Here is a 27,501-nt window from a genome sequence, read left to right on the forward strand (position 1 = left end):
TAGCCCTCGGTGGACGACAGACGGTCAAAAGCCCGACTAAGCCCACCACTGTGCCGGAGTCTACAAGTGTACAGTTAACAAACACACACATGCGCATCTGCTCGTTTGTGCGGAGAATCTTCAATTTGTGCGCATATTTGTAGGGAAAGCTGGCGTCTTTGTTGCGGCGCGTTAATTTTCAAGCTTAATTCTTATTTCCGCATTTGCGCACATTTTTTCCGTTAACCCTGTTTGTGAGGCCGTGCATTGCCTTTTGTCAGTGTCAATTCGCAGGAAAATTGCAGCTGTTGTCGCGCTTCAATTCTCAATTGTCTCTTGTTGAGCGCAAATAATCGAATTGAAACGAATTCAATGAAAAAAAAATTAATGCAGATAACAAAAAACATGGAAATACAAAGAAACTGTTAAATTCGGTTGCACCGAAGCTATGCCTTACATATAAAAAGTTTTTCATACAGGAACTTGATTTTGATCGGTCAGTTTGTATGGCAGCTATAGGATATAGTGGTCCGATCTGTAAAATTTGTTCGGAGATTGTGACGTTGGCTCGGGCAATAGTACATGGCAAATTTCGTCAAGATATCTAGTCAAATGGAAAAGTTTTCCATATAAAAGCTTGCTTTTGATAGCTCAGTTTGTATGGCAGCTATAGGATATAGTGGTCCGATCTAAACAATTTCTTCGCATATTATGACATTGACTTGGAAAGTAGTCCACGACAAATTTCGTGAAGATATCTTTTCAAATAAAAAAGTTTTCATACAAGGGCTTGATTTTGATCGATCAGTTTGTATGGCAGCTAGATGATATAGTGGTCCGATCTGAGCAATTTGTTCAAAGATAGTGATGTTACCTTGAGTAAGCATTCCTGTCAAATTTCATGAAGATATCTCGTCAAATAAAAAAGGGCTCGATTTTGATCTCTCAGTTTGTTTGACAGCTATAGGCTAAAGTGGACCGATAACCTTTGCTTCGACAAATAAGTAGCTTCTTGAGCAGAAAGTGACGTGTACAAAATTTCAGTTCGGTATCTCGAAAACTGAGGGACTCTTTTGCGTATATACAAGTATAGACGGACCAATGGATACACATGGCTAGATCAACTCAGCTCGTTAGAGTCTCCTACATTTCCTTACGGGTATTACAAACTTCGTGGCAAGTAAATATACCTTGTGCAGGGTATAATAAATGAAAAAATTATACAATAAATAATAAAAATGTAAATTGCCTCCCTCGGCAATCGCTGAAAATTCGCTGATGTCGCCAATTGTGCGCGCGAACCTCACGCCCCGCAATCGCCGAAATAAATGCGATTACTTCACCAAATCTCGATTATTTTCCATTTTACTCCCGTTGTTGTTACTTCCTGCATATTTGCGCTGCGCTCTGCCCCTACTTAATCCCACCCAAGGGAGTCTTATGATTAATTGTATTCTCCAGCTGTTGGGTCGCGGCTGTTTACCACAGCAGTTTCTTCATCCCAGCGCGAGGTAAATGTACTCGAAATTCATTCGAAAGCACTTTTGCAATCAATAATACATACATATGTATGTATTAATAAAAATCGGTATATAATATATGTGTATATGTATATTTGCACTATATAGTGCCGTCCACTTCATTCGCGGCGCTGAACGCGTCAACTTGAAAGCTTCTTAGTTTTCTCGCCGTTCTTCAACAGAAATCTCAGTCTCAATGGTTTATTCACTTCACGTCGATTGCCATACTTACAAACACATGTATTCAGCGTTACATACCATACATATTTATATACAGATCTACATGCATATATAGTATATAATATCGCAGCTCATTGCTTGCCATTCGAGTCCGTGTCATTATTTGCAATTACAAACAGACAAACGAACTTCCTTATTTCCGTCGCCATTTCTACTTCATTTCTGCTCCACACTCCACAATCTCAACCCTCCTCATGCTCACACACACACACACGTATGCTCACTGCGCTTTAGCCTGTCAAACATTTCCTTCTGTCTGCATTTTATGATCTGATTTAAAATCTCCTGCCACAATTTTCACATTTAATACCTTCGTTAAGTTGATATCACACCGTTCCAGACCGCCGTTGCTGCTGTATGACTGACTCGGTTTGTTTTGTTGTTGTTACTGTTCTTTTGGTTGTTGTTCTGGCCACTCTAGTGCCGCTTCAGTCATTGACAGCGCCGACTGTGCGGCTTCATTATCCTTTCAGCTTAGCAAATTTGTAAATAGACTCTGAGCTAGGATGCGGAGAGCTAAATATTAACTTAATAAAGAGTTTCCTTGTCATCAAATATGGTTTGCAGTTGTGTCGATTTTTCATACTACTATTACAAGAAACTATTATACTTTGTGCAGCATATTGCGAGAGCAAAGTAATTTAATTAGAGACAACTTATGGAATTTTAAGTTTTATGTGATACTGTACGCTAAAATATAGAATTTTCATTGTTTTTATCTCTTTTATATATGTATGTAGATGGATTGAAAGTATCGATTGCAATCGATATGCTAAAATATCGATTATATTTATTTACCTATTGATATTTTAAACTAATACCTCCAATATGGAGAAATTTAAAAATCGATAAATTAGATTACTGATTAACAAAAATATCGATAAGTTACAATATCGCTCTATTGTAGTAACAGTACATTCAAATATCGATTTTTAAGCGGAAATAAATTTGATATGTTAACTTGCTTTTTCATCTTTTATATATGTAGGTGAGTAAAAATATCGATATATTTAGAAATCGATATGTTCAAATATCGATACATTTCTGTATCGATTTTTTAAAACGAGCTTATTAAAATTTTGATGTTGATGTTTTAAATTTTGTATTATTATATTTATTAAAAAATATCGATAAATTCAAATATGCATATATTCAACTATCGATAAATATAAACAATATTTTTCTAAATAACGGCAATTAAAACAACGCGTTTTGAGCAAGTAATTAATATACAGATATGAAGGTATAGTATTTATGAACTCGAAAATTCTATGCACACCCGGAAGTTATTTGCGAATATTTGACTAGATATGTACATATATTGCATTTAAAGTTTGTTTTAAGCATGCCTTAGTTCTTACTTGCTTATATTTGTAAATAAAAAATATTGATATTTCATAAAATCGGTTTGTTCAAATATCGATTTTTTTAGAACGAGTTGAATGTAATTTCGATGAATTGAAACATTGATATATCAAAATTTGTATGCATTTAAATATCGACAAATTAAAATGTTGTTCAATTCATATATCGATAATTATATATAAATATCGATAATTACTTTAAGTAAATTAAACGAATTCATATTTTCATCATTTCAGTTATTGATAATTTAAAGAATCGATTACTTTAAGTATAAATATGAACAAAAATCGATTTTTTGCAAATAATCAATATCCATTATATGGATATATTCCAGAACTTGAAATTACTATTGGGAATTTATTTAACGCTATTTTCTAATTCGACATTTTATTAAGTTTCTATTTGTCTAATTTAGCACCAGAAGATTACCGAAATTCAACAATTCTTTTAAACTTTGAAATTCAAAGTACAAAATTTTTAATTATCTGACGATTCTATGAACTGAACTTGTATTCGAAATACTATATATGCTTATCTTAGATATGAGTTACTTAATATATCGAAATTTTTGCTTAATTACTGAAAAGTTATTGTCAGTATTGAATTTTATGGAATTCATTATTTTTGATGTCTCGCCGAGATAAATTTAGAAGCAAAAAATTATCGATATTCGATAAATATCGATATTAGATAATTAATAATTAATAATAAATATCGATATTCAATAATTTTTTCAAAACGTACGCAACGCGATATTTTCAGTGTTGTATAAGCTGCATTTATGCATAAAAAATTACTACTGTCGGCAAAATTTCCAAAAAGAATTTTATGTCGATATTTATTAACAAATGTTTTACTTGCATGCAATTCGACAATTCTACAACTTTTATGCATCACAAAAGTATACAATTTCGATATTTGTTTGGCAAATACGTATATCCTAGCTATGTCGATGTCGAAATGATATGTCGAATTTTGAAAAATCGATAACAGATAATTAATCGAATTTGATAATTAGTCGAATATCCTAAGGAAGCTCATTGCCTAGGGTCCTAGGCAGTTTCGAGTTACTAAAATATGGATTTATAGTCATTAGAATGGTATATAAATGGCCACGTATGTATATGACTGAAAATATTTCGAAGAAACGTTGTGGCCAGTTCGAAAAAATTTAAATGGATTGGTATTAAAAAAATAAGTATTGCACTTTAATATGTGCAACTGACGAATTGTGAAATCAAACAGCTGAAAATATTCATTCAAGAAAGTTGCCACCTTTTTTTCATACTCTCGCAACAATGTTGCTAAGGAGAGTATTATAGTTTTGTTCACATAACGGTTGTTTGTAAGTCCTAAAACTAAAAGAGTCAGATATAGGGTTATATATACCAAAGTGATCAGGGTGACGAGTAGAGTCGAAATCCGGATGTCTGTCTGTCCGTCCGTCCGTCTGTCCGTCCGTCCGTCCGTCCGTGCAAGCTGTAACTTGAGTAAAAATTGAGATATCATGATGAAACTTGGTACACGTATTTCTTGGCTGCATAAGAAGGTTAAGTTCGAAGATGGGCAAAATCGGCCCACTGCAACGCCCACAAAATGGCGGAAGCCGAAAACCTATAAAGTGTCTTAACTAAGCCATAAATAAAGATAATAAAGTGAAATTTGGATCGCATTAGGGAGGGGCATATTTGGACGTAATTTTTTTGGAAAAGTGGGCGTGGCCCCGCCCCCTACTAAGTTTTTTGTACGTATCTCGGAAACTACTATAGCTATGTCAACCAAACTCTCTCAGGCATTTCCATATTTAGTTCAAAAATGGAAGAAATCGGATAATAACCACGCCCACCTCCCATACAAAGGTTATGTTGAAAATCACTAAAAGTGCGTTAACGGACTAACAAAAAAACGTCAGAAACACTAAATTTTACGGAAGAAATTGCAGAAGGAAGCTGCACCCAGGCTTTTTCTAAAAATTGAAAATGGGCGTGGCCATTTATCCATCAATGAAATTCGGTATATAATATTTTCTTAACACCCTGATGACATGTACGAAATATAGGTGAAATCGGTTCACAACCACGCCTTCTTCCAATATAACGCTATTTTGAATTCCATCTGATGCCTTCTCTGTATAATATACATATACATTTGGAACCAATGATGATAGCGGAATAAAACTTTACAAAAATACGTTATTTGAAAAATATGTAAATGACGTACAATGAAATCTCGATTATCACTTAATAATGCGAGTATAAAATATTCATTGAACCAGCGAACTTAGCCACCTTTTGTTAATATATATTTTTTTTTCAATAAATGAATTTGATGTTAAACTAAAGGGGTTTAAGAAGGCTTCAAGTTTACATGTTATGAAAAGAGTTGCCACCTGTTTAATTTTGTATTCAGTCAACTGCAATTAAAGGAAATATTACAGTGTAGAACTCGTTTCTCTCAATATAACGGTCTAAGAAAATAATCGTGATGTTAATGAGAAAGTTGTCTGAGTGAGAAAATGTTTTGTCACAAATTGACGATATTTGTCAAATATTTTTCAAATTTATTTAGTATTTCTTCAAAAAAAATATTTGAGGAATCTTAGAAATAATACTGAGGGATCAGTTTTGATCTACAAATAAGATACAATGCTGACGAAACGCGGGTTTATGAATATGACTATGCAACGGTGCAACAATCTAGCGAATGGCGCTCCGAAAAATGAACCGAACCCGAAAAATCCAAAATCCGCTGAAAACACTGGAGGGCAACTCAACCAAGACTTATAACGAGTGCACGAAAAATTAGTTTAAATGTTGGTTTGAGACTTTTTTGAAAGCGATAATAAAGACTTATATTAACATTTGTGAAAATATGTTTTTTTTTTTTTGTCAGCCCGGGTCATTTTTGATCAGAAGGCATTACAAATATGTAAATGTGACGTTTGAGGAAATAACGGCGAACTTGCTATGACACATCTACAAACCGAACAACAGCAGGAAAATAACTGTGAAACAAAACCGAAATAACAATAAATAACGGCAAATGAAGTCCGCAAAAATGCACGAGTTATGCAAATAAACCGCACTCTAGTTATGCGCCAAAAAAACACTGGTAAACCACCAGGCAGCAGACGATTGATGACATTTCCTCACTAGGCCACATACAAAACAACAACACATATGTGCATGGTATATACTTTAATATGCACATATTTCACGCCAGCAACCGACATGCAGTTGTCAACAGCATTCAATATAATTTGCATTTGATCATCATTAATCAAGCTCAAGCAGCCAGCAATGGATCCATCGGCCGCACCAAAGCGAACCGCACGGCGAACTAATCAGCAAGTAATCATTCAACACGCTACAACAACAACCGCACAGAGATTAAACGGTATACAATAGTTTTTCGCAGTTTAGCGATTTATCTGCTTCATTGTTGTTGTTGTTGCTGTTGTAGCGGTCTTCCGCAACTTTCATGGTTTCTCACAACTTCACCGCAGAAACAGGCAAAATGTAGAATTGGAGGTGTTTAAAGGGAATTGGGAAAGATGAATGGATGGTAGGAAAAGGTGAGTTAAAATAAAGTGCCGTTGTTGACTGTTGGCGCCTTTGGACGACACATTTCTTGCGGTTTGACCACAAGCGGCTAATATGGGGCATTAAAGTTGATTGCTTGTTGTTGTAGTTGTTGTGTTGTAAAACTTTGTAAGCAATTGTTGGTTGGTTTGTTGTTGTTATTGGTTTTGGTTGTTGTTATTCTTATTTTTGTTGTTGTTGTTATTATTATATTTTTTGTTGTTGCTTGTTATTATTATTATTATTTTTTGTTGTTGTTGTTATTATTTAAGTTTTTGTTGTTAGTTTTGACGTTATTGTTATTAAAGGCTTTGTTGTTGTTGCTTTTGTTGTTGTTGTTATTATTTCAGTTTTTATTGTTATTGTTATTAAAGGTTTTGTTGTTTTTGTTATTGCTGCTATTGTTTTTGTTATTTCATTTATTTTTGTTATCGCATAGAATGTTGTTGTTGTGTTGTTGTTCCTACTTTTGTTGTTGTTCCTACTTTTGTTGTTGTAATTGCTTTTGTTGTTGTTAATACTTTTATACTTGTTATTGCTTTTATCATGCCATTGTTTTTCTTGTTATTATTGCTTTTGTGGTTGCTTTTCGTCTTGTTGTTGCTATTGCTGTTTTATTTGGCGTTGGCGTTGGCGTCATGTAAAACAACAATCAATCTCTCATTCTAAATTTGGCTTTGTGAAATTGCGGTTTTACGCCTAAAATAATTACCGCCGCTTCCTACTCAATCTCGGGTTATCTCTATATAAGCTATATAAGTATGTATATGTACAATACAACAACAAATATATTCCAAATTTCGTCCGTTCGCTCGCCTATTAAAAATTCACGAGTTTCACTTGAATTTCGTAATGCTTTTAGCTGCCGAAATTCAATCAATCAAAATGTATAAATAAACTCAGAAATCGCAATATTTCCTAGAACAATTTTTAATCAAGAAATTTCATCATAATTTGTGGAAACTAATTTATTGGTAGAGGAAAATATTTTTTTTCGACACATTTTTGGGTAAATCATTTTATATTCAAATTATATTATGCTTAGAGGATTACGGGAGCCAATGTTATTAAGGTAGGGATAACAATGAGTGCTTTTTGATAGCTCGCAACAGTAAGCTGAAAATATTTTGCGGGTAAACTATATAGTCTTAATGCTTTGGGAATAAACATATTGTTTTACTAATAAAAAAGTTCACCAGAAATACGAAAATTCTTATATTAATAGATATGTATGATAATAATATAATAATATTCACAACATCATCAGGCCTTTAGACTTCATTTTCACCTTTATCGCAGAAAACTTTAAAATATGGCATACTTCTCAAGGAGCTCAAGGAAAACAAAGAAACCTAAGTCAAGCAATTACAAAACTGTCGAAGAAATATTTTTAAGTACAAAATCTTAACTTTCTAACGCCTAATAGCGTAACTCGATCGCATTTATACAAGGCAATATATAGATTACTGAAGTCATCTATTGGACAAATAATGAAGTTCATATAACTAGAAATTATATCATACACTGCATAAAGTCAACCCAAAAGCCGAAAATTGGTAGCGTGCGGTCAAGAATCGGTCTGACGGTCTCGAGAACATATTTCCACTTCATTATGTTAAAATATTATGTTAAGATACCTGTAACTCAAACATTGATATATTTATTTGACGTAAAATGTACTTTACTAACGAAATCATTATATGATGAAACATATGGCTAATAATAGGGCCTATGGTTATTTATGGACCGATTTCACACATTTCCGGATCAAACTATGCTACATTGTAAATTATACATTAATTTTATTATGTTGAAGGAATATTCTATTCTAGTGGAATGAATTTCTAGTAGTTTTTGAAGTGTCGTCCGAAGAAGCAATTAATATTTTTACTATCCATTTTTCTAGCCCTTGTTTACCAATATTACGGGAAAAAATCATTAAATAAAAAAAGTTAAAAATTTCAAATATTAGCAGCGCATAAAGTGGGGGTCTCAAAACCAAACCATACCCACGACTTCAACCCTCCTAACAATCTGAAACCAAAAAATAAACACATTATTAATCTAGAATAATGTCGAATCTAGAACTACGGAAATGTTTAAAGTTTTGTTCAAGAAATGGCGACTGCCCGAAAAAATACAATTTTTACCTCTTTAAACAGTAAATGAAATTTAGGGATAGTTACCATAGACAAGCCTTTAAGGAAGACTATCCAAAATTTCAGATAAATCGGGTTAGTATAATAGAACCTGAGAAATCGTGGTTGTCATTTCGAAAAAGATAGTTTCGAGAAAAGCTTGTTTAAAGTTTCGCGAACTGCTGAAACTAGTTTGGATCGGCATCCAAAAATTACTTTATTTTCGAAAATAATTTGAATTTCGAAAAATCGTCATGAAGACTTATTCTTGAATAGTTAAACTTAGAAAATATAAAAATAAATATAGTCGACTTTTTTATTTTTAGAATACCACGTTAAGCTTTATTACATTATTCCAATACATACGAAATAAACTGTAACGGGATTTCCAAAAATTTTATATTAGGTATATGAGTGCTATAGAAAGTACTGAACTTATTTTTGGCACCACAAGGTCTTTTTTGTTATCTGAGATTCCTTGTTAAACATACTTAACAAATTTATCCAGTTTGAAATTTCTATATTATGTATTTGATCCCGTATAAAGTATTCAGTCGATTGTATCCATTTTTGACGTCAAAATATATAATATAATTACTAGAAAAAACACGACCTTGAGTTTCATCAAGAATTCTCACTGATATACGTCAAACTCATAAACCCATGTGTAATCGGCAGTCTATGAATATGGGGTTGGAATTCGTTTTATCGGGACGAGTCAAGCAAGAACGCGTTTCATACCAAAAACAACCACTAAAATCATTCGAAAGGACTCGCGAGCGATGCCGAGCTCTCTTGTCATCTCTCTAACACTTGACTGACAATTTTCAAGTACTATATTCTTCACTTTTGTAATATTTTCATCAGGTGAAGAGGTCGAAGGTCCTCTAGCACAATGCATGTCTTCAACGATCTCTCGATCCATTTCGAATGTTTTGCTTTTTGATAAAACTTAATTACGGTGATTCCTTTTCCATCATTCGCAACAATTCGTCATAAGAAATTTGGTTATAAATACCAAATTTGAGACAAAATCTTCGTTCGATATTAAAAATCGGAACAGACTAACAAACTGGTTCACAGACCGCGCTCATATTTGGCATATTATTGATTTTTTAATACATACCACCTATAAAAATTCTATAAAGCCTTACTTAAAAAGCCGAATATCACGAGAAGTATTAATATAGCGATTTTGAGCTCCGACCCGGCAAATAAAATTTCCTACAAATTTGTCATGAACATTTTTTCTATAGCTTCTCTCATTTACGAGATATATACAACAAACATGCGAAATTCGTGGGAAAATCGGGTTTAGAGCCCTGTACTACATATTGCCACTCGCCGGTGTGAGTTATGACTTTGTTGCACTGGGCACTTTTGTAGAGTGAACAATTCTGAGAAATATGCGTCTAAAGTCAAAGCGATGCCATAAAACACCTCTGATCTGTAGGAATTTAAAGATAAAAAATCACGATTGTAGTGTATTTTCAATGGAAAATTTTTACGTGCCTTGGTCCAGTTCTAAATATTAACATTAAGGGCTAAAATTTTCAGGGAATTTTTTTAGGCTATTTCCAAGGAAATTTCGTGACGGGATTGAAAAAAATTAATAGTTCAAAAAAAAAACACCCTAATATATATACATATATGTATATACATATATATATATATATATATATATATATATATCAGAATACTCCCAAATATATGCATGATATATTCGATATAAAAGCAAAACCAAAAATCGATTTTTTCGAATTCACAAGTGGATAAAACTCCTGAACATAAAAACAGAAAAAAAAACAAATCTGACAGAGGAAACACACATACTTTTTAATTAACAGTCCAATTGTCCAAGCTAAATAATTTGTCCAAACTCTGATTGAGGAGCAAATCGCCGTCAGTTGCGTCATTCTCCAGAATTTGGTGGCTCCACTCAAATAGCTTTGACCAAATGCGGAGATTTCCACTTCTTTCAAGTGAACAACCAGATACTAAATAATCAAATGGCTAAAGCAGCATCACAACAACAACAATCGTCAATCGACAATGTTATACAACAAAAGTGAATTAATATTTAAGGCAACAGTGGGCAGCAACTGGTGTAAGTAAAACTAATTTACAACAACAACAACATGTAGCGCTGTCATTACCATTTACAGAAGTGCGTGTACGCAACGGCCGACACACACGCACACACAGATCTTAATAAAAATTAGTAAGAGCTCGTGTTGTTGCTGGCCGCAAAAGTGTCGCAGCTGTGCGTTTAGTGTTGCCGCATGTTGTTGTTATTGTTTTACGTACGCCCACAACCCGAATGTAGGCAGAGTACAAAGCAGCGTGTGGAAACAAATCTTGTCTTGTCTTAAAAAGCATTGAACTTCTTTCTTGGTTTCTTAATTTTGTCGTTGCTTGGCCATTTAAATGTGAGCAACAACAACTACACTCAAACATATATTGACACACAACCACACAGCTTAGTACATGCGTGTGTTTGTTTGTTGTTTGCTTTGTGCGCCGCTCGTGTCTTGGCCAAGTCTCTAAAAGATTACCGGTCATCGATTCACCATTTGTCTTTCGGTGCAACCCACATCAAATATTTGTTGTTCATTGAGGATTATAACTTTGGGCAAAAGTTTCCATTTTATTTTGCCATTTTGGTTAACCAAATGTTTTATATGTAAATATGGGTATATATGAGCGTGTGTATGTGTTTGTAAATGTTTGAAGAGCATGCTAGAGATAGGCTTGCACGACATTTAATTTTAAAAGCTTTATGTGGAGTGCATCATTTGGACTTTTGTAGAGAAAATTACGAGAAAAAATTTTGTAAAAAAAATGTAAATTTTATATTTAAATCTTTTTTATTTTTAAATTTTTATGAATATACTTTATCATAGTAAATCAGACCATTTTGCTCTCAAACACTTTTTTTTTGAAATTTTTTATTTCATTCTTGACATACATTTTCTACACCATTTCAAGATATTTTTTAAGAAAATCTTTCTTGAAAATTGGAGTCAAAATTTTCTTTAAAGTTCTCTGTAAACAACAAAAATAAGTTGTATCTGTAAACATGAATTTTTATTCGAAGTCCAGTTAGTTTAGTTCGAACATAAGTGCAATGATAGCAGAGCTACTTTAAAAAAAAATGTATAAAGCTTTTAAAAACTGTTTTTATATAATACAGGGTCCGGCACTCGAAGTGTAACCAACTTCAGACCGTTCCCGCAGCTGTCGTTGTTTATAAATTTACTGAATCACAGCTCGGAGTAATGTTCACAAGTGTACAAAAGCGTTTTGCCAAAAGTGAACGCAAAAAAAGTGATCAGCCATGGAATTCAAACGTAATAGTGTGATTGCTTTATATTTAGCTGGAAAATCACAGCCAGCAATTGTTCGTGAGCTCAAACACCTTAATGTGAATAAAGTTTTTGTTTATCGCACCATCACTCGTTACAATGATACTAGTAGCATCGCAAAACGCCATGGAGGTGGTCATCAAAAGACTGCAACGTCATGTGAGATGGTTCGGAAAGTGAAGAAGCGACTTGAGCGAAATCCACGACAAAGTGCCAATCAAATGGATAAAGAACTAAAAAAAACCCAACCGCAGCATCCGACGCATATTGAAAAATGAGCTAAAGGTCAAGCCTTACAAGTTCCAAAAGGCCCATGATCTCACACCGAAGAAGCAACAAGTAAGCCTTGAGAGAGCGAAGCAGTTGCTTCGCTTGGCCGAAAGCGGTCAAATTCCGAACATTGTGTTTTCTGACGAAAAATTTTTTCCAATTGAGCAATTCGTAAACTCTCAAAACGATAGGGTTTACTTGACCGACCGTTCATACGAGAATCTAAGTCATCGGTTGGCCACCAGGAGGCAGCACCCGCCATAAATAATGGTTTGGACCGCTGTCACCGAGATGGGCGCTCTCCAATTATTTTCATCGAGTCTGGTGTCAAAGTAAATGTGACATATTATCGGGAAAGTGTTCTGGAGGTTGCTTTGAAGCCGTGGGCAAACAAACATTTCGGTCGCAAACCATGGACGTTTCAACAAGACTCAGCACCGTCTCACAAAGCGCGAGTGAACCAAGAATGGCTAAAAAACAACGTTCCGAACTTCATTACGACCACATAATGGCTCTCGAATTCACCAGATGCGAATCCAAAGGATTATTCTCTCTGGGCCATTTAGGAGAGCAAGGTCCGAAGTAAAAAATACACCAGTCTCGAGATGCTGAAGAAAGCAATTATCCGTGAGTGGGCCAAAATACCGGCAAGTCACATTCGGCCAGCTTGCGATTCATTTTTTGACCGTCTCAAGGCCATAGTTAAGGCAAAAGGTGGTCATATCGAGCGAAAGTGACTTGGTCCTGAGTTTATGATTATTTTCACACATTTTGTATTTAAAAAAAATTAATAATTTTCCAAACCGATTTTTTGGCTTTTTTAATTGGTTACACTTCGAGTGCCGGACCCTGCAGTATCTAATCAAAAATAGAATTAAATAGAGCGAAATGAACAAAACAAGGAAACGAATTAACTTCCGAGCATTTGTCCATCTGACCGACCAAGGAATAAATTTTGTAACTACTAAACTTATGTAAGATAAATAGACTGATAATACGTGAGACCACGTAATCCTAAGTACGGATCAAAAATACTGTCTTAAAACTACAAAAGCGCCTAACCGGAACGCACATGAATCCGGGGCCAGTAAGAGACTGGCAAGTAGGCAGCATTCCATAAAATTGCTTGCTTATGTTTCATGTCACTACAATGTAGTGAATAGGAAACAATTTTGAAACTTCGGTCATATAAGCCAATAGGACCCAGCTTAAGTCGTATTCAGTTAGAACCCAAAATCGAATGTCAATCTTATACTTGCTTAATCTAAGGATTTCCCATAGTCACTTTTCATATCTCCTTAATGAAGATTCTCTCCTGGTTTTCCAGTTGCTCGCTTTTTCTCAAGAACAACATAATCTAAGATAAGTACATTATCTACTATACTCATTCGGAAAACATTTATTGACCACGCACCTACGAAAGAACCCAAAATGAGTCCAATAGAGAAGACAACGGGAAGGCGAAGGATCCTAAAATAGATAATAAGAGTCAATTTATTACATAAAGAAAGCTCTTGGTAGTATACATTTGCTGTAACCCCATCATTCAGTACAAACACTCAGAGCAATGTTAGAAGCAATTTTAATATTTATGTGTTCCAGTCTACTTTGAATGAAGAAAGAAAATCACGGAATATAACAGTTATGGCATTCAATGGCTGATTACAATAATCATTGTTCAACAGTATTCAGCTGTGGAAATTATCAAAGATATCGTGTAATCTAATCTCTGAATCAATGTGTATACCCTGAATAGGATACAATGTTTTAACAAACAGAAGAAAACCTCAACAATCCTATAAAGTACGAGTATGTATATGAATTTTCAACGTGAAGAGCTGAGTCGATTTAGCTCTGTCTGTCTCTTGGGCTTTGGGATACAGCCATGTGGAAAAGTTCACCCTAGTGAGGTACGATTTCTGAGCGCCATTCACTTGGGAGTGGCCAAAAACGATTTTTTTACCTAAGGCTCAACCAGTTCAAGACTGCCGGCCCTAGACCAAATATCCTCTGGGCAGCCAAAAAAACATCCGTTTGAAGGCCATCTAAAGTGAGAGGGCGAAACTTCCCTCCATGAGGTTGTGCGCTGGGTTTGGGACCTGCCACAAAACGGCCTCGAATGAAAGACCCTCCTTTTTATAAAGACCACCTCAAACGTATTAAGGATCAGGATTTGAGAGCATGTACCTGGAATGTCCGGTTCTCAATTGGAAAGGTGCCGTTTTAACTATGCCCGTCTTTTTGTCGAGGTTTCAGACATGGCGATTACCTATCGTGCGACTTCTTCAATCTACCTCTAGAGAAAATAATTCGAGCTGCAGATCTGCATCCAGAAAGTACAATCTCCTATAGGAGTGTACAGCTGGTGGTATACGCCGATGACATCGATATCAATGGCCATAAAAAACGCGCTTTTAGTTCTGCTTTCTCCAGGTTGGACAAAGAAGAGAAGCAAATGGGACTGGTAGTGAACGAGGGCAAGACGAAATGTCTGCTGTCATCAAACAAACAGTTGTCACAGTTGCGACTTGGCTCCCACGTCACTGTTGACAGTCATAACTTCGACGTCGTAGATAATTTCGTCTATTTTAGAAGTAGTATTACATATAACACCAACAACAATGTCAGAATAAAAATGCAACAAATAATAATGCTTGCCAACAGGTGCAAGTTTGGAAGTAAAGTCTTTTCTCGACGTACAAAGACTAAACTCTCTAAATTACTCGTCATCTCCGTCCTGCTATATGTCACAGAGGCATGGACGTTGACAACAAATGATGAATCGGTGTTGCAAGTTATAGTCCTTTGCGCATTGGCAACGCAAATACCGCAGCCGATTGAACGAGGAGCTGTGCGAGATATACGACGATATTGACATAGTTCGGCGAATTAAGAGACGGCGGCTGTGCTTCCTAGGTCATGTCGTCCGAATGGATGTGAGCACTCCAGCTCAGGAGTATCGACGCAGTTGCCGCCATATAGGCTCCATAGAGCCAACGTTAACAGTCTTTCCTTGTTTTGCATTCACTTTGGCTTTAATTTCCGAGCAAACATTAATTTAAGACAACAGCTCTAATTTGTTATCTCATTTCAATTGAATCCGCACGCTAACAACTCACCAACACATCGTCTCTTTAAATATTTAAATATTTTCAGGGGTCAATGTACGCGTAGAATTGAAAAGGACGGCAAACATATGAATCCGCTTAATGTGTCCTTTGTGTGAATTGAAAAGTGGATACCACGAACCTTTATTTAGTTTTTACCTACACATTTGAAACAATTTGAACTCTCAACCCGAGCCAACGCGACTCTATGTTCGTCAGCTGCGTCCTGCAATCCTATTTAGCACTACAAATACGCCGCACAACAACAACAGCAACACGGTACAATTTGCTACATTTGAGTTGACAAAATTGCAAAGACGCACAATCAGTGCGCATTCGATAGGCAAATGACTCAAACCAATCTGACACTAATGGCATTCGCCCACCAGCCAAGTAAACAAGCGCTAACCGGCGGAGTTGGTGGAAAAAGGAGGCAGGTGGAGGCAGAGCGGGAGATGCAGAGGACGCAGTTCAGCCGAAAAGCACATGTGTATTCCAACTGTATATATGTACAGGGCCTAGAACATATGCCCACACATACATATATACATACAGACTTCTATACTTCTATGCATAAGTATGTGTAGGAGATACTTAAAATAAAACCCAAATTAGTGAGACACAAGTGAAAAGTTGAATGGAATTTTTGAAGCACAGATTAATGACCTCGCCATGAAATTAGTGTTTGGTTAAGTGTGCCTCACTTCATGCATACATACATATATCTAGCGCCGCGTCGCTGCTGATAAACCGGAAGGCAAATACTCAAAAAAAACTAAAAATGGTGGGCTTACGCATACTTATACACTTATGACAGCAGATGTATCAACTTTGTAATTGTTGTTGGAGGGATAGTGGCGTACGAACTTATACTTTTTGAAGTGCGGACTGCAAATAACGGTTATTTTAATAACTAAAGTTAAATTAATAATTATCACTAAGGGTCCTTATACCAGCAAGTGGTAATTGCTGTGCAGGGAATATGAGCTCAAAACCCATTATTAAAGCATGTGTGTGTTGCAAAACGACTTTTTGGAAAGTTGGAGGGAAGAAAGTTTTGTAAATTTTAGCTGCCTTCGATTTGGAAAAATTTGTAGAGTAGCAAAACGAAGAAGCAGCTGGTGTAAGCTAAAGAGACTGGCATATATCATAAATTTTATACAAATATTGGAATACAAACTGGCGGCTACTGGGCCAGTCCACGATACGAGATCTGCTATATAAATTCTGGCCTAGGGCAACACTAAGTGTTGCCAGGTGCAATCTGACATTTCCATTGGAAAGTTTGACATTTTTTAGCATAACATCACTAGAACTGGGGAATTGTTTTATTTACGATATCAAAATTTATCTCGGCCAGAAAAATGGAATTAACTCGTGAACATTTTCGTCGATCATATTTCACAACTTTCGACGTAGATTATCACAACAAAAGTGCAACTAAAGATGAAACCATCCTATAGCACTGTGAAAAACTGGTAAAACGAATTAATCGCGGCCGACGTTCTCAAAGACGAATTCCGTGAAGGTCGTCCAAAAACAGCCGTTGTGCCAGAAAGTTCGCCGACGTGAACTGATAAAATGCAATTCAGGAGGCATGAAAAAGCATACATTGATATTGCATGAACACCTGGCCGTAAAAAAGGTTTGTTCTCGTTGGATCCCGCACAATTTGACAATCGCTCAAAAAAAGGCTCGTTGGATTGGTGTAAAGAAATGCTGAAAACATACGATCGCGGTGCTTCAAAAGACGTTTATAAGATCGTCACAGGTGACGAATCATGGATCTCTGCGTATGAGCCCGAAACAAAACAGCAATCGACAAAAAAAATTAAAAAAGAGAAAACCATTTACGTTGATAAATATGCCTATTTACATTATTAGGCCAGAAATATACATAGCAACTAAACATTTAATGATTATAAGTTCAGATAAGTTCCTTTATGTAAAACGCAATTTTTCGAATAATTGTTTAATTTCAGAGACTGAATAGACTAACTTCTTTTTGCTAACTAATTAGTTGTAAAAAAATAATTTTTAAATCATAAACTGAATAGACTAACTTCTTAAGACTTGGATATTATATGGCACACGGTGAACCAAGTAGAAGTACTTTTTCAATAGCATTTTTTTGACAGATCTCGCGTAAGTCTTGTCAAGCTGTCACGGTATTTTTCTTCAGTATAGTTTGGCATTTCAACATGGAAAGACTTACGGCTGACCAACGATTGCAAATCGTTCAGCTTAATTACAAAAATTCCTGTATTTGGGCGCATTTTACGTCGAAATCTTAAATTGAGAGCGTAGAAACTACAGCTTGTGCAAGAACTGAAGCCACTCGACATTTCCGAGCGACATCGCTTCGCTCAATGAGTTCTTGAAAAGTTCCAAGAAGATCCGACGTTTTCGAACCAAATTTAGTTAAACGATGAGACCCATTTTTGGCACAAAGGGTACATAAACAAGCAAAATTGCCGCATTTGTGACGAAGAGCCACCTGAAGTGATTCAAGAGCTGCCATTTTCCACACAGCGCATCAATCAATGGACTAATTGAGAGAACACTTCGGTGAGCAGGTAATTTCAAGTCTTTGGCCAGTCGATTGGACACCAAAATCGTGTGACACCACACCATTAGACTTTCTTATGTGGGGATATGTGTGAAGTCTTAAGTCTTTGCGGACAATCTTGCTTCGACTCAGGCCTCGGAGCATTGGCTAAAGAGCTCAAAACTTCAACTACAGAACAAAAACTCAAGAATATCTCCCAAATATTGACGAATAATCAGCGATAAAGTACCTTGGTGAGACGCGAGACTCAGCTACAAAGCCCACATTGAAAAAGTGTGCGAAAAAGTTGCCCGTGTAAATGCGGTCTTATCTAGAATCATGGAGGACCAAAAAAAACAGCAAAGCACTTTTGACCATGGATAACCAATCAGTTTTAAAGTATGCCGCACCTTCCGGCTAAGCGCAATTAGAACTATTAGCGCATTCCGCACGAAGCCGCTAGCATTATATCTGGTATAATGCCACCAGACATAATGGCTCGAGAAAAGTAAAGAGAAAAGACAAGTCAGCAGGGTGGAATGGCAAAATCATTGGGACACAGACGCACCGATTAATCGGAAATGTAAAAGCATGAGTGGAACGAAAGCACGACGAGATAGACGTTTACATGAAATAGTTTCTATCAAGACAAGGATGTTTCAGACTGTAACTGCATAGGTACGGTCATGACAATGGAGTTACTTGCTCTTTCTATGTTAGCAGTAGCGAAAATGCGGAGCATTTATTTTTCTACTGCCCGAGATTTACAACAGAGCGGCAGGATCTGGAGATGGAATTGGCTGGCCGGATAACACCTGATAATGTAGTGCCTAATATGCTGCAATCGAGACAAGTATGTTATGCCATGGAGAGGACGACAGCTCTACAAGAGCTGAGAGGAGCCGAACAACAAAGAAGCAGTGAAGCTAGAGCCGCGAATAACGAGCTAATGACGTGAGCCAATAGGCTAAGTTGGTACTGCGGTACTGCAGGGCCTTTCCACAAAGCTACAGGTGACGGAGTTAAGGGTTTAGTATGTAGTCCAATATAGTAAGATAATACTGATTAGGCGTGGTAACGAATGGGGTGTACCTTTAGCGAGCACTACGAATCGTGCATACTGCATACTACTAAGTATCAGTATCTAAGGAAGATTCCCCTTTTGAAAACAAACAAAGGCCTCAGAGCAAAACATCACGCATGTGATTCGCCTGCTACCAGTCGAAATGCTCGAACGAGTCAGTGAAAATTGAACTCAACGGATGTACCATGTGAGACGTACATAGGTGCGGTCAACATTTGAAAGAGATAATCTTCAAAAACTAACTGCCAAAGAATGTGCTTTCGAACGATAATAAAAAGTTCGCATTAAATGTGAAGTTTCTGTGTTTTTTTCCTTAAAAAAGGGGGCAACCTCGAAATGGATCACTATTTACTTTATATAAAAGACTTTTGATTCCTCATAATTGCATAGTTTCCTTTCTGAGATTCTTTTAGCAAAACAAGTTGCAGTCAGTATGGTGGCGTCTTCAAAATCTTTTGCATTAAAGGAAACCTTTTAAAACTTCATAAAATTTGTTTAGTGCATGAATTTCCGGTCTTCGAGAAGTTTTTAGATTTTTTCAAGTGACTAATTGTCTTTTCCAGAAAAATCAGCAATAATGATAAATTTTGCTACATAAAACTTTCAACCTCAAGCCAGCTAGCTCAATTTTAACAACTTTTGGCATTAAATAATTAATAATTACTTACATACACATAAATTTACTTAATTCTACAGTAATAATTCAAATTCACATTAAGTGTGTGCAAGCGCCACGGTGCGCACTGGGTCAATAACCAATTGCTGGCGTCAACACTTTTGTGAAGTAGTGTCAATGTATGCACAACCGGAGGCAAATATGCGGTGCGAGTCTAAGTTACAGTTAGAGTAGGTGGCTGCCTGCAATTTCTTAAGTGCAAGCCAAACTTAAGGAGAGCGAGAAAACACAGGCGCACACACACACACTCATACATACAAATTTAGATTATGAATATATACATATATATATATATATATACATAGCTCCAGCTAAGCAAAAACGTTTTGGAAAGTCTCTTCAGAAATAAGTATAAGAGATTATTAAAACACCAGCTGGCACAAGTACCTTGTATGTATGTGTGTAAGCGCATATTTATATATATACATATATATGTGTATGTGAGTATGCTTAGTAGTCAGGATATTGAAATAGCTGCAACGGCACTTCATAATTACCGCATGTGACACAGTTTTCTCATAGTAAAAATAACAAGGCACACACACACACACATACATGCATGTGAAGCAGTAAACACACATACACAGCAAGTTCTAATATTAACACCGCAGTCGCGTGAATAAACGCACTCAGCCAAGGTATGCATTTATTAAACGCATGTGTGTGAGTGTGTGCATGTATTTAAGTGTATGTGTGCATGTATTTCAGTGTATGTGTGTTTGTGTTTGTATCTGCATGCACTTGCTTGCGTGTTGGTGCTGCATTCAGCAGCGATTTCCTTGGAGAATGCTTTGTATCAACACACAAATATTCACACTCACACTCACACACACACACACATGTACATGCAATGTGAAGCAAAAATGTTTGTATGTGCAAAATGTAAGGAGCTACGTACGTGCCGGAAGCGCAAATTCCACTTCCTTAAAATCGCTTGCAGTGAGCTGTACTCCTGTCCGGCTCTCCAAGTGCTTGTAGTTGCTTTTTATTCAATTTTTTTGTTTGCTTATTATTTTTTTTGTTTTTGTTGTACACTTTTCACTTTTACTGCTGCTTGGCTGCTATGGCGATGCCTTTGCGCTTATTCTTTAATTAACTTTATTTTAACGATTTTTTGTAATTCTTTTAATTTTGGCAAATTTTTTGTTGTAATTGTATTAATTTCTGGCAATCATTATTTTTTTCCTTCTTTAGCACACACACATACGCGGCGAACACGAGTGTAATTACACACACTCACTTATATACATACATATAATATATATCGATAAATATGTACATTGATATATAACACTTGAACTCACTCCACAATTGGCTCAGTATATTCCCACTAAATAAAAATAAGATTTTGACATGTTTGATTGATATGCGCAAGAAATAAAAAACCAAAATAAATAAAAACAAAACAAAAACCAAAAAAAAAATTACGAAAAAACCGTAAAAATTATGCACGAGTGGTGTCGATTGAATTACAGTTGCTATTGCATATGTATGTATATGTACATATGCATGTATGTATGTATGTGTAAGAGCACTTTATGCTTCTGACTTTTGAGTTTTTATATATATGAATATATATGTATATATATACATATATATATACTTATGTACGTGTATATATTCAAAAACACACACATACGCATTTTTTCATGGTAACGTATTCGTACGGCACAAACGAAGCAGGAAAAATCTAACGAATGTCGAATGTAGCAATGATATGATTTTAGTTTAGAATTTGTCTTATGAATTTTTTATTTTTTTAAATAAGTTATTTTTGGAGCATTTGGTTTTTATTGGTAATATAATTACCATTATTTATTTTATTTTATGTTATGCTATAAGATTATTTTATTGCATGTTAATTTAACTTAATTTAATTATACTTTAATTAATTTAATTTAAATTTTTTAAATAAATTAAGCTTAAAATTATTAATTTAATTAAACAAAAATCTGAATTGAAAAAATTAAGTATATTAAAATTTAATTCAAAAAATTTTATTTAAAATTATTAATTTAATTAAATTTTTTATTGAAACAATAAATTATATTAAAATTTAATTAAAGAAATTAAGTTTATAATTATTAATTTAATTAAGCTAAATTTATAATTGAAACAATTAATTACACTAAATTTTAATTAATTTAATTAAATGATCAAATTTAAGTAATAATATTACTTAACACATAATTAAAATAAAAACTTTCAAATGAACTAAATAAAATAAAGTGCTATTAAAATAAATTTAATAATTTTAGTATAATTTCATTATTATTATAATTAGTTAAACTTTCATCATTCAGTCATTTTATGTTTTGTTATGCTGCGTAATTTTAAAATTTTAAGTTAATTAAATTTAATTTACCTAATTAACTAATTAACCTAATTTAAATAATTAATTAAATACATTTCACTTAATTTAACTAATTATTATACATAATTAGATATAATTAGTATATTTAGTTAATTTAATTAAGCAATCAAATTTTAATTATTATTTAATTTATAATATTAAATTTAATGAAAATAAGAAGATTAATTTGAATTAATTGAAATAAAGCACAATTAAATTTTGTTAATTTATATTTAATTTTACTTTCATTAATATTAAAATTAGTTGAATTTATTCTAATTGTTAAATGTTTTTTGTTTTGTTATGTTAAGTTATTTTATTTTTTGTTATGTTACGTAATTTTAATGTTTTAAATTACTTTAATTTAATTACCTAATTAAACCTAATTTAAATAATTAATTAAATTGATTTCACTTAATTTAACTAATTATATAATTGGATTTATGAGTTAAACTTAATTTATTTCAAACAATTAAATAAATAATTTAATTACCACAAACTAATTTCAATTTAGATATTTTAATTCCATGATTCGATTTAACTAGTCAATTATTTAATTAGTTAATTTAATTTACTTCAAATGATTAAATAAATTAATATAATTGAACAAGTAAATCATTTGATTTTACTGTAGATATTGGTATTTTAATTAATATTATTTTGCAAGTATAATATTTTATTATTTTTGAATTTAATTATCATTAAATTTTAATTTTAATTGAGTTCAAAAAAGTTGTTTAATTAAAAATCAAACTTAAATTTTAATTTAATTAATATTTTTACGCCAAAGTTACCATTTTTAATAAATTAAATTTTTAAATTTCCTTAATTAATTAATTATACTGATATAATATTATTTTTTATATATTAATTATTTAAATTAATTAAGTATTTTTTTTTTTAATTTTATACCGAATAATATTAATTTTATCAAATTTATTTCGTTTAATTAATTTTAAGCTAATTCTTATTCATATGTTTCATATACACTACATTAAGACAAAAGACCACTCGGAAATTGAAACTAAATACCTTGGGTAAATGATATTTAACTATTCCAATTATGAGAGCGATCTATGAACCAGTTTGTTTACACCAGCTGCTTAAGTCGGTATATGTATGTACCTCAATAGTGCGTGGCGATTTTTACAATGGAAAAAAATATCGAACAAAGAATTTGTCTCAAACTTTGTAATTCTAACCAAATTTCGTGTGCGGAATAGTTCGAATGTTGGAAAAGGCTTACGGTGATTAAAATCCACAAGCTTGCGACTGGTACAAAGCCTTCAAAGACGGACGAGAGATGCCTCTTTCTGGACGACCTTCAACCATTTCAACTGAGGAAAATTAAAAAAAAAGTGAAGGATATGGTGCTTGCAAATCGTCAGGCAAGTGTTAGAGACTTGTAATCTCTCTAACACACCTCTCGCGAGTCCGTTCGTTTGACTTTGGTGGATATTTTGGGTAAGAAACACGTTCTTGCTCGACTCGTCCCGATAAAGCTGTTTTTTTTTTCAAAAAGAGTACCGTAAACAAGTCGCTTTTTTGACGTACCGATTGGACATGGGTTTATAAGTTTAAAGTGCAGACAAGTCAACAAACATCGGAATGGAGGGAAAAAACGAGCCGAAATAAAAAAAAATGCTCTAAAAGCAAGGTAACAACAAGGTAATGCACATTGTTTCTTTCTACATTCGTGGTTTAGTGCATCATGAATTTGTTCCGGAGGGACAAATGGTCAATAAGAAGTTCAATTTGGCCGTATTGAGGCGTTTGCGTAAGAACATTCGAAAAAATTAAATAAGTTTAACAGAAAATAATATACGCATAAAAAAATTAATAATAAAATTGTTAAATTCAGTTGAATTTATGAAATTTATTTAATTTTTTTTATTTAATAATTTTTTAATTTAATTTTTTTATTTAATATTTTTTTAATTTAATTTTTTTTACATAATATTTTTTTAATTTATTATATTTTTTTGTTTGCAACTTGTTACTTCTTATTTTAAAATTTCAGTTTATTAAATATATTGTTCCCATTTTTTGCAATATTATTTCTTTATAGTTTTTTACTATTTTTAATTATTTTAGTTTTGAATAATTTTTTATACTTTAATTATTTGTAATTTCTTCTTGGCTTATATTTTTATAATATTTTTAAAATTTTTAAATTTTTTTTTTATAAATTTGTGGGCAAATATCATTTTAATTTTTTTTTTTGATTAATTTTGTGTTTATTAAAATAAATATATTTGTTATTATATTCTTGTTTAATGTTCCAATTAATTAAATATATTTTTTAATATAATTCTTTAGAAACCTTTTATTATTTTTATAAATTTTTCCGTAAATTACATTTGAATTTTCTTCATGAATTTTATTTTGAATTTATTTTTTAGCGCATCTATTTAATATTTGTATTTATTTAGTTGCAAAAAATATTGCACGCACACACGTACACAGCGCCATAAATACAGCATTGTGTGTAAGTGCGTTGCCACAGAAGGACACTCGGGCACAAGGCCTTAAACCGCCGCCCGATTGAGCTTATTCAGCTGCGCCAACAATAAACACGAAAACAACAACAGCAACGGATAACGGTAGCTAAAACATGCGTACGTTTGTGTCGCTCGGCACTGGCATAGATGGTGCGTAAAATGTCAAATCGGCTTAGACTGGTCGCCACACCAACTTTAAGTACGCGCGCCGAGGAACGTGTTGCGTTTCGGCCGAATCACGAATTGCGAGTAAAACAAGGAAGTCAGCTTAAGCGCGGATAGGCAAAGACAGAACCGGCCACAAGCAAATGCAATGCCTTGGAAAGAGCGAAAAAAGAAAAAAAATAAAAACAAAAACAATAGTAAAAAGTCACACACGTTACTTGCCACAGCACTTTGCCCGCTCAAATCGCCAATAAATACCGTACACACGTTTTTGCGACGACTTTTCCACACACAAACGAAAAAAAAACAAAGAAAAAACAGTAACAAGCAGCAACAATTAATGGCTGCAAATCGACGTTGGCGCTGTTGCAAGCAAAACCTCAAGACAGCCAATGCATGCAACAACCAAAAAAAAAAAAACAAAGAAAACACAACAACAGCAACAAAATATTGCTGCGACACATTTCGCGCGAGCACTAAAAAATTTTCATTTCGAACGGTGTTTTTGTTGTTGCTATAACTAATCTTTGTTGTTGTTGTTGCACGAAGCAAATTTTTTGTAAAATATAGAAATTGCTTATTTCGCTCGCTGCCAATTTATTATCACCTACACTTTAGCGCACTGCAACGTTTTGCTTCATAGCCACACACAGGCACAAACACACACACACACATAACATGACTTAGCACCGCGCCACACCGCACCGCTTATAATATATCTGCGAAAATTTGCAATTTCTTTTTTTTTTTTTGGTGCGAAGGTACTTTTTTGCTCACAAATGTAAGAACAGACAAAACAAACTGTAAATGTGAAAATGTGAAATGCGCGCGCGTGCGACATACCTGTACGAAGGCGTAGTGACACCTGCGATATCCGAAATACAACTGACCGTCGAGTTGGCCGCACTGGTGCATGGCGAAGTTGTTGCGGTGATGGCTTCGCCAGTTGGCGCTGTTGACGTCACTGCCAGCGTTGGCGTCGGCGTTAATGTTGCTGGCGCTGCTGGTGAGGCTGTTAACAGTTTGGCGGCCACTGTGGCGTCGCCCGAGTCTACAGCCTCCTCTAAAGCGGCAATGGTTTCTGTTATTGTTGTTGTTGCTGCTGTGGCTTCAGCTGGCGTTATAATGATGGTGGCGTTTGTTGTTGTAGCTGTTGTTGTTGTTGCGCTGGAAACTTCCGAGAGTTCCTCGTCTGCTACGCACTTGCCAACAGACTGTTCGTTGGCAGCAGCGCTGTTGGCAACATTCTGAACAACAGCGCTGTTGGCAACATGCTCAGCAACATGTTGCGTGTGCGACTCAATGTTGCGCTCGCTGTTGGCACTTTGCGCGCCAATTTGTTCCACTATTACTGCCTTTGCCTGCATCATGTCTGTGCTAGTTGTTGTAATTGTGGTGTTTACTGTTGTTGTTGTTGCCATGGCAGGCAGCTGCAGCGTCTCTACTACAGTTGGCTGTGTATCTTGTGCTTCGGCTCTCGCGCGTGTCAACATAGCTGTTGCGCATGTCGGCGACGACGACGACAGCGGCGAGTCTGCCCGCTCTTTCCCAGCTGACACGCTTGTGCTCGTACTCAACGCTGGCACTGTTGTTGGCGCAATTGTTGCTTGCTCATTAGCGCTAGCTTTTGTTGTTGCCACGGCGCGCTCTCTCCACTTTTCGTCTTTTATTTTGTTCGCTCTTTCGGCTTTACTTGTTTTGGTTTTCGTTTCGGCACGCGACTCATGGCGGCGGCTGGGCTGTGAGTACAGCAATGTATGCTGCTGCTGTTGTTGTTGTTGTTGCTGTTGGTATTGCTCACATTCCATCTGGCAACATGTATCGCAACTTATAGTCATTGCCGGAATGGTGGCTGCTTTATGTTGTCGGCCAGACGATTCTCGGCTGCTGCTGCTGGTGGCGGCGCGTCGTTTCTTCTCTCGCCGACTGTGGTGACCGCTGCCGGTGCTGCCACCTTCCAAGGCGCCGCCACTGCCGCCTACATTTTTGTGTTGCTCACTACTGCCTGACTGTGTTGTAGTTGCCGAGGTTGCCGCATTTTCTGCATTTGCCTCGTCGCCCAGGTTCAATGCCATCGCCGAGTACCCTGTTGCTCCGGCTGCAGCAACATTTGTCACATTCGTTGCTTCAGCTTGTGCTGCTGCACTTTTGGCAGCTTCGCCGTTGGTCGTCGTCGTCTTGTTGTTGTTGTTGATTTTGCTCGTTGCGCTTTTCGTTCGTTCAGTTTTGACGCTCTCGCTGTTAGCCGCCAGCGTGTCCTTGGATTTCGTTTGTACTGTGGTCGCATTGGCCTCGTCATTCGCAGCGACCGACTGCACTGCGCCAGCATTGTCCGTGTCCAATTTAATGTCGCTGCCGCTGGCTATGTGTTCATGTGATGGCTCTTCGCCTAGCGCTGCTGCTTCTTCTTCTGCTTTATGTTGCTCCCGGTTGAATTCAGGGCTCGTTGTTGCCTGTAAGAAACGGTACTTTTTAGAGTGCGCTGTACAGTCGTGCGAATTCGCTTAAAAAAAGAGTTAAGATTGTGTAAATGGGAGTATGTGTGTAGGTATGTATATAAATGTATGGCTATGAAATTCGACCAAATTTAAAACTCGGCTCGGCAGTGG

At 35.2% G+C, this 27,501-nt stretch overlaps 1 protein-coding gene across 1 annotated transcript in view; it reads right to left on the minus strand.

Annotated features, from left to right (window-relative positions):
* The window catches only part of LOC126762443 (uncharacterized), a 442,132-nt gene that overhangs the window by 290,380 nt on the left and 124,251 nt on the right, over positions 1-27,501 (minus strand). Inside the window, exon 5 of the mRNA XM_050479175.1 lies at positions 25,736-27,345. Coding sequence (XP_050335132.1) covers positions 25,736-27,345 — 1,610 coding nt within the window. The remainder of the gene's footprint in view (positions 1-25,735; positions 27,346-27,501) is intronic.

This window comes from Bactrocera neohumeralis, chromosome 6 (genome assembly GCF_024586455.1).
Source record: "Bactrocera neohumeralis isolate Rockhampton chromosome 6, APGP_CSIRO_Bneo_wtdbg2-racon-allhic-juicebox.fasta_v2, whole genome shotgun sequence".
NCBI classification, from domain to species: domain Eukaryota; kingdom Metazoa; phylum Arthropoda; class Insecta; order Diptera; family Tephritidae; genus Bactrocera; species Bactrocera neohumeralis.